At 45.0% G+C, this 11,401-nt stretch overlaps 1 protein-coding gene across 1 annotated transcript; it reads right to left on the bottom strand.

The window, feature by feature from the left end:
• Positions 1-2,391: 2,391 nt before the first annotated feature.
• Positions 2,392-2,874, bottom strand: LOC100825007 (transcriptional regulator SUPERMAN). The gene has a single exon (XM_010238191.1). It carries the CDS (start codon positions 2,872-2,874, stop codon positions 2,392-2,394), a length of 483 nt encoding a protein of 160 aa, XP_010236493.1.
• Positions 2,875-11,401: the final 8,527 nt, after the last annotated feature.

The following is an 11,401-nucleotide window of genomic DNA, read 5'->3' as shown; positions in this document are numbered from 1 at the left end:
GGTGTGTGCCGTCGGGGGCCCTCATTGGGGTGCGCCTTCGCCGGAAAAGAGAGGAAGAGTGGAGGAGGTGGGGGGGGAGAGAAGAAGCCGCCAGCGCGGCTCGGGCCGAAGTTCTTCCAGCCCCGCCGCCAGAGAAGAGAAGGAGGGAGAGAAGAAAAGAAATTAGGGTTCGGCTACGGTTCGGCCGGGGACAGTTTTTGACTCGGGCGAAAATCACTCCCAGCCGTGTGAATCGGACGGCTGTGGATGAGCCTGGCGGGGCCGGGAGCCCTTGGTGGGCTGCGGGCGCTAGCTGGGCCGTGGGGCCGCGCGCGAGAGCCTGGCAGGCTGCGGGCACAAAAGAAGGCCGTGGGCCACAGCATGCAGATGCGAAGGCCGGCCGCTGGGCCGACACACACAGGGGCTCAAAAACCCCTTTTATTTTTTACAGGAGCAATTTCAACGATTTTTGTTCAGTTTTTGCGAATTTTGTCTAGTTTTTTTCTATTCAAACTGAACCAACGAGATGTTTGTATTAGAAAATAGAAAAGTATAAAGTAATTGCTTCTGAAAAGTTCAAATTTATGATTTTTGTTCGTAGTTTCCGCTACAAATAGTTTAAAAGTATTGTTTAAATCAAAAGAACGTGATTAAAATTGTTTTTAATTAGATTAGACACCATTAAATGCAGTCAAGGCTTCAACATAAAGACTGCAATTAGATTAGACTGGAACAACAACATTGCCACTCATAGGCTTGCAAGGATTTGACTATCTTCAAATGTTTCGAAAAACCCCTTGAGTCGCCCATCCAAAAAGATGAGAAACCGTGAGCGTTGAACATACTTGGTCCAGGGGTTGATCCCTAAAGGTACGAGTCATCAAACCGCAAGATCTTCACCGGAACGTCATGGGAGGATTCCAAAGATACAAAAAGATAAAATCAACAAAATCACTATGATACACTAACAAATTCAACATATATGTGTAGACGGATCTGTGAGTACACAAATCCAAAATTCGCAAGATCGGGTACACTGACCCTACAGTACTTAATCCAAGATCCGCAAGATTGAGTACACTAAATCTACGGTGACTAAAACTCTCTGGTTCCGCGGCAACACCCTTTGAGGCAACACCACAACAGAGGAAGAACCAGAGTACCTGAATTCGCGATGGCATCGCAACCTCCGTCATTGCAAACCAAACAATTGGTATAAACAAACACTTATGAATACTCTTAAGAGAAACCGAGATTCCCCTCACCTTGCAGCGCCAAGACGGCGACCGCAGGCGAGGGGAACCGTAAACCTTCGACGACGATGGCTACGGCAGTGCGCTCCTGAAAACCTAGTTTCTCATGATTGATATGCTTCTTAAAAAACACAAAAGTAGATTATTTTTTCTAAAGACAGCCCAGCCACCTATTTTTCCATCTCTCTATTCTACTCGGCCTGCAGCCTAGTACAAAGTCAGCCGTACCCTTTTCTCTTTCCTTCTCACGGGAAGCCCATTCTCTTCTTTTCTCTTTCCTTCCCAGCCTAGTACAAAACCACAGCCACCCAATCTCTCCCTCTCTTTTCTTTTTGCCCCATGGGCTCCCTTTTCCCCAGGCCCATTTATCTGACCTACCCAAAGCAAGCCCACCCGAGCGGCCGAGCCAGCCCAGGCAAGGCAGCGCAGCGCTCAGATGCTCCTCCTTAAAATGATGACCAGTTTGAAAAAAAGAACTATGCAAAATTGTTTTTTCAAACTCAAATTATGACCATTTTAAATTAAGAAAATACATCCATGTATAAGGTTCAAATGGATCAAGGTGGACGCAGTCATTGGGATTTGGGACAATCCTCCTGCACGTTTTACTTTAATTAATTTGCTTCCAAGGGTTCCCGGATTTTAAGCTTCCATGCATGCTCCCGATACTACACCCTGCACTTGTGTTCAAGTTCAACAATAAATCTATTCACAGTTCACACCCCTCAATTATGCAGATGATATCCATCGATCTGTACTCTTCCGTGATAAATGCAATTTTACAGGAAGTACCACTTGCGGATTATAAACATCCTAGCCTTACAAGAAGATCGATAATCCAAACAGAACAACAACATCATCAATTTTTCCCATCGTGACCAAATCAAGCATACCTTTCCTCAAAAAAAACAAAAACAAATCAAGCATACCATATACAGCGCATTGCTACAGATCTTGGTAACTAATAACTAAACTAAGCATCCCATATGATAACTAATAACTATAGTTCAGGCATTCTTCTAGTTTGAAATAATTAACTACTCAATAGACAGACAGACAGGGGGCTGACTCAATAGACAGATCTCAATAGAAGATAGAATTAGCAACAAACTAACACGACCAAACTGAGCTAGCTAGAAAATAATAGGCCAATCAGGACTCAGGAGTACCCGAGCCTAAGCTCAAGGTCCAGGCAATCCTCCTCCTCCGCGCAGCACTGCACCCCAACCCCCACCCCAAGCTCAAGGTTCACCTCAACCTCCAGCTCCCTCGCCTTCGCCGCCACCGACAACGAGCGCTCATGGCTCTTGCTGCTTCTGCTGTGCGGACGGTACAGCGATGGCGGCGGCGCCATTGGTGGCGGAGGAGGATAGTTGAGATTGGGGATCGCTGCTGCTGCTGCAGCCCATCTAGGGTTGGGGTTTGCAGAAGCTGCAGGGTTAGGAGGAGGAGGAGGGGAACCGTGCCTGAGCCTGGCCCTGTCCCTCCGGTGGACATTCATGTGGCCGCCGAGGGCCTGCGCCGACCGGAACTCCCGCCTGCAGAAGCTGCATTGGTACGACCGCGGCGGCCACGCGAAGCTCGTGGGGAAGCTGCAGCTGTAGCTCCATGGCTGCTGCTCCCTCGTGCTCCTGCTCTCCATGGCCGTCCTTGATCAGCTTGAGCTTCACTGAAGTTGCTGGCTAGCTTAGCTAAGGTAGAATTGAAGCAGCTGGACTAGATGAATAAAGTGACAAGTGGAGTGAAGCAGCACTTGGTATTTGTACTAGATCATATCGACCCCCTGATTGTTTTTGTGTTGGTCACTTTCATGGATGAGTCCACTACTCCCTCTCTCTCCCCTGAGCAGTGCTATCATGGCTCTGGACTTGGCTAGATCAGTTATCGCAGAAGACAGAGTCCTGGCCGGGAACAGCGGTGGGTACTGTAGGTCACGCACGTATGGAGTACTACTAGTTGCCTTTCACTGTTTGGTGCTTGCAATGTGGGTCCAACTGAGTGCGTGACCGGGCCATTCAACTGACCTAGATATAGATATGGATACCTCGGTAATGCCATCTCCCCTTTGTCAAACGTGTGCAGCGAAAATCTTTCCTTGGATAACAAACTGCAGGGCCACTCCAGTCCAGGATCATCCAACACACCTTTACAAGCTGCAGGACGCAACACACCAATGCTGATCTCTCTCTCTTGACCACGTGCAATCCCCAAGCTCGCATCTATCCAGGACTAGCTCAACATTGGAGTATTGGACTGCGTAGCCATGCCAAGAATTGATTGATTGATTATGCACCAGTCTCTCCCTCGAGATCTCTCAATCCATCCATCCATGGCCACTTTAATTTCTTCTATCCGTGCATGCATATATTATACGGTCTCCGTCTCATATTAAGTGCAAATTTGCCTAAATATGAATGTATTCATGTCTAAAAACGTCTAAATACATGTAATTGAAAGTATTCATGTCTAAAAACGTCTAAATACATGTAACTGAAAGTCACTTAATATGAGACGGAGGGAGTATATACTTGTGCACGTGTGATCAACTAAGCCAGCATGCATGTATTCGTGTAACAGCCACTCGAGTTGGACAAGTGCGGACCAACATGGAAATGGGCAAACCATGAGGCTTGCCCGGCCTCATTCTCCCATGCTATACTCACGAAACAAATCGCTTCAAAAACCCACGTCAAACACTGACCGGCCGGCCGGTCTTCGATCGTGGCTCTCCCTGCCTTGGCGTACGGTGCATGCACGTGAGGCGGGGTATATATCACTGTGCATGCATGCTTTGCTAGCTAGAGCCTGGCATGGGCACTATATAGCAGCTAGGGCTGCACTGCATGCAGAGTTCAGGAGAAGCACACCTAGCTAGAGCCTAGAGAGCATAACATCACATCACTGCTAGCTGCACTTACATGCATGGTGGTCCAATGTTGCCCATGGATGCATGCACTTAGTATATTAGCTAACACCTTCAAATATCAAATAAGTGTACTATGAGAATATATATTATGATGAAGTGTTGGTACGTAGATTCTTTAATAAATTTGGTCAAATTTTAAAAAGTTCAACTTCCGGAAAAGCTAAGACTCCACATTAGAAACAACAACAGGATACAAAATCCGATTCATATACATTCCTTTTAGCAAATTCGGGAAGGGTGGCCGGCCCCTATCCATTCAAAATATTCATTGGCTCAAAGCAAGCTGACTACAATATCATAAGTGTACTATGAAAATAAATTATGATGGATTTAATAAACTAATTTAGAGTTGTGGGTGTTGGTGGATTTTTTCTATAAATTTGGTCAAAGTTTAAGAAGTTTAATTTAGAACAAAGCTATATGACTTCTTACATTTAGGAAGGGAGGAGTGGATCTTAATTTACAATAAATGATATATCTCTGTCAATTTACGTGGTGTATGTGTTTGGGCATGTTTAGGATGGAGAGAGATCTATAGAGAGAGATAGAGAGATCAGCCAGAGAGAAGAGATGTCCATCGACAGTACACAACCAAGATTCTAGCAGGGCAAAGACCACCTATTGTAGGCAATACTGATTGACGTATACTTGGAATGTGTGCAGGGTGCAGGGGCTAGCTTTCTTTCCTTACTGTAGGTCGACATGACACCCGGGGGCCAAAGCCAAAGCAAACGTGCACCCTCGCCTTTGGATTCACAACCATCTACCTTCCTATATGCATGCATGCATCTTTCAACGTGTACACAAAACAAGATCTTTATGAACAATAGTTAGGGGACAGTGTCACACTGTGTACGTTTCAACATATGCATGCATGTAGGTAGTCTAGCTAGCTAGCTACCTATCATCTAGTCTACCAATAGTTGCAGGAGATATATCTTGCAAAGCCCTGCAGTAATTAAAGGTGCGTGGATGATGCATGGTCAAATGCACATTTGGTAATAGTCTGAACTTGCTGTCTTGCTCAGTGGTTGTGCTATAGCTGTACGTACGTGTATGGAATTCTCCTCCTGAACTCGCCGTAAAGAAACCATGGCCTCACGCTCACTTTGAAGATCTCTGTGTGGAGTAGTAATATTTGGCGGAGAATCTCTCCTGATGGATTGGTCGATCGAGCTGAACTGAGACCAGCACGCGCGAGTCTCATCCGGCCTGGCCTGCAACACGAATTGTCCACTCAGAATCAGTCATGAATGCAGTGCACCATGCAAAAGACAAACACAAAGAAAGACATACATAGACTCAAAATTATATATGTCTCCTAATCCTCGAATCCCGAAAAGGTAACATTTTGTGTGTGTATTCTTTTGAACAGTCAAAACGTAGAGTAAGTTTCTTAGAACTGCAAGAACTATTTTTCTCCTAATTGTTAAGGAAACTACCGGGCACCGGCAACTTCTGTCATGTACATTTAATTAGTGAGCTGAACGCTGTATGTGCGAGAATATTTTAATATGAGAACAATCTCACATGTTAATGATGGAGCATGTACTATGTGCTCCAAAGAGTTCTTCTGAAAAACAATTCTCACTTCTTTCCGATCTGTGAAAAGGGTACAAAAAAAGGCAATTTAAGAATTTTTTTGGCTCCCTATTCTTGTTATTTTTACACACACTACAAGTCCATCAATGTATCTTCTCATGACAATTCCATATACCAGTTAAGTATACGTCGGTAAAATATCTTCCCAAAAGATTTCTTTTTCAAAATATATATTTTGAACTTTGTACATCCGCATTTGATTTTTTTTTCTTCCAAATAAGGGACCACTACTTCAGAGGGATGTATAATAAGGAACCACATTTGTCGCTAATCACGTGAAAAAAATCACAACTTCAGAGGCATGTCTCTTCAAGTAGACCAAATCTCGCAGTCAAGGATGTTTGACGGGATTTTCTGACAGGTGGAGCCCACCGCCATGTCGGAATAGACCTGGCCCATTAACCTGCATCTTACCCCCTAGCCCACATGTCAGCTTGCCTAACGACTCCAAGTCCGAGCGCGCGGCGGCGGCGGCGGCTGTGCGGGACTCGCCCGACCCGCTCCTCCTCCATGCGCGAGCTCCCCGGCCAACTCCAAGTGACGCGGCAGGCGCCAGCTCCTCCAAGCGCGCGGCTCGCACGACGACACGGCCGATGGCGGGGCCGGCTACGGCGACTTTGCGTCCACCGGCCGTGGAATTGACCAGCGCGACCGTCAGGATCCTCTGCAGGCCATGGAATTGACCGGCTGTCTCCTCTGTACGCCTCCAAGTCGTCCGAGCGCGCGGCTTGCGGCGCCGGCGCGTGCAGCCGGAGGCGGTTCTGGATGCATTGACCAACAGCGGAGGGGCCTCGCGCCGGGTGGCCAGGGCCGTGGCCGCTCTCCGGGCGCTGGGGCGAGGCGTGTCCGCCGTGCGGCGCTCTGGTCCCGTGACGGGAAGAAGAAAGGGGTGCTACAAGGCGGGCCGGGCTGGCCATGCGATTTTGGGGGCCCGAAAACCACTGGGCCGCTCCGCTGCTGCCTCCTAGGTTTGAACTGGGCCGCCGGATAGGCCTTTTCTTTTTTCTCAGCAACAACACAAAAGGAAGCCAACGGATAGGCCCCCTGGACGGCCGCCCGCCGGCCCTGGGGTGCTTCGGACCAGGTCCATTCCAAGCGACGCTGACTGATGGGCCTGTTTGTCGGAAATCCCGTCAAACATGCTCAACTGCGAGATTTGGGTCACTCGAGAAGAACTGATTTAAAAGTTGTGCTGCCATAAAAAATATGGTTTCTTGATATTTACTCTCCAAATGTTTAAAGAACTGGAAAAAGCCGGCTAATTGCATCTCGCATGCAGTTCTAGCGGCGTACGTGCTCGACCACCGTCAGGGAACCATCTCCATAAGAGCATGTACAATGCAAGATGTCTAGGTGGGTGTTTAGAAAAATTAATCGGTTTTTGTTAATCATTGATGCTTATTTAGACTAAGCAGATGCCTAACTTGGCACCTTCTCTATACAAATAAGCACTGGTGCTTAAAAAAGTGTTTGGTTTATTTTCGTAAGCACCTGTCTAAGCACCTTGCATTGTACATGCTCTAAGGTTTTGTCTGGGGCTGAACATCCCTAGCTAAGCCTGATCCAAAGATGAACGCGCGAATTGGGGCTGCTGGGGTCATTTGAAGTAATCACACCCAAATTCCTCCTGTCTCGAAGAGAACCTCACAATGTTTTTTTTTGAACAGTAAGAATATGTTTCTTGTTTTCACGAGATTCTACAGAAGTTTCAGAAATTTCACTGATAAAAATAATACATTTTGGTTCAAAGAGAATTATCAGTGGCTCACGAGTTTTAATCAAATACAAAAAATTAAGTAATGAAAAGGGGAGAAATCCCGGTGTAAAAAAAGTTGGTCAGATTCAAAAAATATGTTCCCGGTTATATTGGTCAAGTACTAGTTGAAATTCAATCATATGATTCAAACAAACGAAAATAAGCCAGTCGTTAACGTACGTGTGGGAATAATATTAAATCTCAGATAGATGCCCTCCCGTGAATATTTTCACAAAACGAAGAACATCCTCATAGTGTAGTTTATATTATTGGGGTCGGAAATTATTATGAGGCAGTGGCAGTGCAGGCATAAAGAAGTGGAAGGAAGATGATGTTATTGTCATACTACACAACAAAACCGATGCCCTTATGTCTCAATTGAGCTCTTCAAGAGCTTGTACACTGACGGTGCAACCATGGACAGCTACCAGCCGCCTGATGTCATTCACACACCGAGCCATTGCAACGATCATCAATGGCATGTACCAACGCTAACAGCTCACTATGAGAAAGATGAGCACCATAGAATGTATCTATGTTTGGGCAGCTTTCTGTTGACATGTGCCAACGCTTTGTTTTACTCCAGTACCTCAAGGACAGGGACCTAAATATTTTGAAACCCGACGTATTTGTCAAAGAAAAAATAGAAGCATTGCGGAACTATCACTACGACAAAATGTGATGCCCCATTTATAACCTGTGATATTTTCACATTTGGGTGCCATCTCGATCAGCCCATTGTTGCCTCCATTCACGCATACATTACACGTGCTTGTTATGTGGTTTCATTCATGAGGTTTTTGTTTTACGGACCAGTTTTCGCATGAAGAAGCAGAACTTGCATGCGAGTAGCAAAAACGCGTGTGCACTCTGTAATCTCGCATACATTACACGTACTCTATGTATGCGATTTAGAGTTGATATGAGGGACTATTTCTATACTTTGCTGCCAATTAGCGACCAAAATATATTTTTCTCTACAAGAAAAACACAAAACACCATGAAAAAGGTTGGGGACTACTCCTTTTATGGGGTTCACAGTGGCTTTATTCGTGATAGTTATCTATCATTTTAGAAATTTATAATTTTTTTGTTTTATTGGAAGGAATTTTAACCTAGTATTAGGTTTCTACTGACCAAAACCGTGACGGTTGCGCATGGTGATTTCTACCGAAACGGAATGAACAGATCAACATGGGTGGGTGAGCGGCGGCCGGCGGCTCAACCAATCCATGCAACAGGTCTATAGGATTTTTTTTTACGGACAAACAACACTTTATTACTGCGGGTCAATAAGAAGAGGGGAGATCTTTACAAAGACAGATCAGAAACGAAATGATCTGAAAGGGTGAGGAACAAAAACAAACAAACTGAATATAGACCAGACATAAATTCAGGAAACTTGGAAAGCATCATGAAAGAGGCGAATTTCCTCGCGAATTAGTACAAAGACACCTTTAACACTCAAGCTTTCCTTCTGAAAAATTCTTCTGTTCCTCTCTGTCCATAAATTCCAAACCGTATAGGCAGCTATAGTGAAGACATGAGCATTCTCCTTTTAGACCAATCTTCAGCAGCCTAGTTCACCACGATTTCAGGTTAGAAGAAGATCCGGGAATAGAGGCAGCACTCTAGCAAATATTCCTAATCTCAAACCAAATTTGTTTCGCAAAGAAACAATTCAGCAAGATGTGAGAGGCAGATTCCATCACTTGATCACATAGGCAACAGACATCATCATGGGGCCATCCCCTCACGTCCAGGCGATCTGCAATTCAAAGGCTGTTTAAGAGCAGCAGCCATAAGAAGAATCTCACTTTTCCTTGAGCCTTGATATGCCATATTGCATTAAGGTGTGGCGCAGGGGTTCTTCCAATGAATTGCACATTATATGCAGAATTAGCAGGGTAAATTCCTGTCGAGTTAACCAGCCACTCAATCTTGTCAAAATCAGCCGTCAGATCGATCCGAGAAATTTGAGTCCAGAGCATGACAAAAGAGTCCAGGTGAGCAGCCGAGTTCATAGGAATTTAGGGATACTGTAAAAGTGCTCAAGAAAAATGTTCGTGCAAAAGGAGTCTCAGAACCGGACAGACAAGGTGTTCAGCAGCTTGCTGGTACGTGAAAAACGGGTTGCATATAGCCTCTGCCCAGAGCGTGTCGGCGTTGAAGCATTGAAGGAGAAGCTTCACAGCAACACGAGGAATATCAGATACTGCATCCATACCGTGATCGAGACCGGTAACAAAGTAGCAACGTGGAAATAAAGTTAGTTTGTCTTGCTCCAATTTCTCATATGGTTCTAACGTAAAACTGAAAGCTCCAATCCTCCATCACAATAATTTTTTTTTCTTAACTTAACAAGACCATGTGATTTGTCTACGTATCATGCATACCATATTTATACTGGGAAATGGCTTTTGTACACTATCTAACATGGTCACCCATTTCTTGCCTTCGATCTGGCCATGAGCAGATTCCTTAACTCCTAACTGATTTTGCCAGCAGAGATGAAAGAAAGCAAAACTAGCATGATCAGGCAGGTATGGTCATGCATCCTTAATTCGTGCGAACAAGCATATTAGTACATCTTTAGCTAGTTAATAAAAGAGTGTTTTTTTATAATAGAGTGATTATTTATTTGAATAAGGAGCAAAAGTTATTTTATACCTCTTCATTCAATTACCACCTAGAGATCATTGCATCATGCGCGATGAAATATGAGAAGAGCTTTGCTTCCGGACACCCGGCCATCTTATCTAGATCACGGGTGGGAATTAAAACATGCCCCTTTAATTGAAAAAGGGTGTTTCAATCCACTAATTACACCGATTGTTGTTGAAACGTGATCCTGAGAACTAATCACCGAGATTTTTGTTTTGTTTTTGAAATCATCCCCTTTAGTCCTGAGCCCATTGGAAGCGAATTTCAGGCGTGAGGGTTAAAAAATCCGTCACATACCAAAGCACTGGTCTAAGGCCAGCTCTTTTTTTTTGAGGAAACACGGTACAGACGTAGACGCTCACAAGTACGCACGCACGCACACTCTACCCCCATGAGCATCTCCAAGAGACTGGTCCGGCTCATCATCTTGAGATTAACGAAGTCATCACATGCGCCTCGTAGTTGACGGGTACGTCAGTCCCACTGAAAACACAACGCCGGTTAGTTCCTGCAATAAATCCAGGGAAATGCGAGCACCCACGTCAAGTCGGAGACTTGAATCTGGGTGGGCTGGTTCACCACAAGGAACCAACCACCATAAGGCCGGCTTTGATCTCACGTGGCACCCGTTTTCTCTATCAAAGCATGATATATAATTGTTTCTCGTGTGATAATCACCGAGAGTTTGAGTTTGTTCGTTCACGCACGCACCGCATGGCTGAACCATGATCTAATGTCTTGGTCGCCCATTCCATGAGGAAATTGGCGTGTGCAAATGCTATTTCATCCTTCTGCACGTCACTTTAATCAAAGCGCACCGATCTCAAAACTACTTAAGAAGGGATATTTTTGTACATGGATGATAAATCAAGATTAGAGGATAATTTTGCCACAGTCCGCAACGACGTTGGGCAGCCATTGCGGCGGACGACACAATCGCCGTTAACTTCAAAATACAAGAAACATGACAGAAAGTACACCAAATTATTCACGAACAGCGAACCGAACATAGCTCAAATGGTTGATTTTTTTTGGTAAAACCAGCTCACCCAAATTCAAGTCTTAAACTTGACGTGTGTGTTCGATCACATTTCCTGAATTAGGTGCCATCGCCGGACTAGTACTGGGTTTTCTGATATTGCTTCGAACTCTTTGACAAACTGTTATATATATGTTCTGTTTTGCTTTAATGGAAAGGGGGTTTAGCCCGGTTCGAAAAAA

This window comes from Brachypodium distachyon, chromosome 3 (genome assembly GCF_000005505.3).
Source record: "Brachypodium distachyon strain Bd21 chromosome 3, Brachypodium_distachyon_v3.0, whole genome shotgun sequence".
In the NCBI taxonomy this organism is placed as follows: Eukaryota; Viridiplantae; Streptophyta; class Magnoliopsida; order Poales; family Poaceae; genus Brachypodium; species Brachypodium distachyon.
This window is presented reverse-complemented; position numbering and strand designations above follow the sequence as displayed.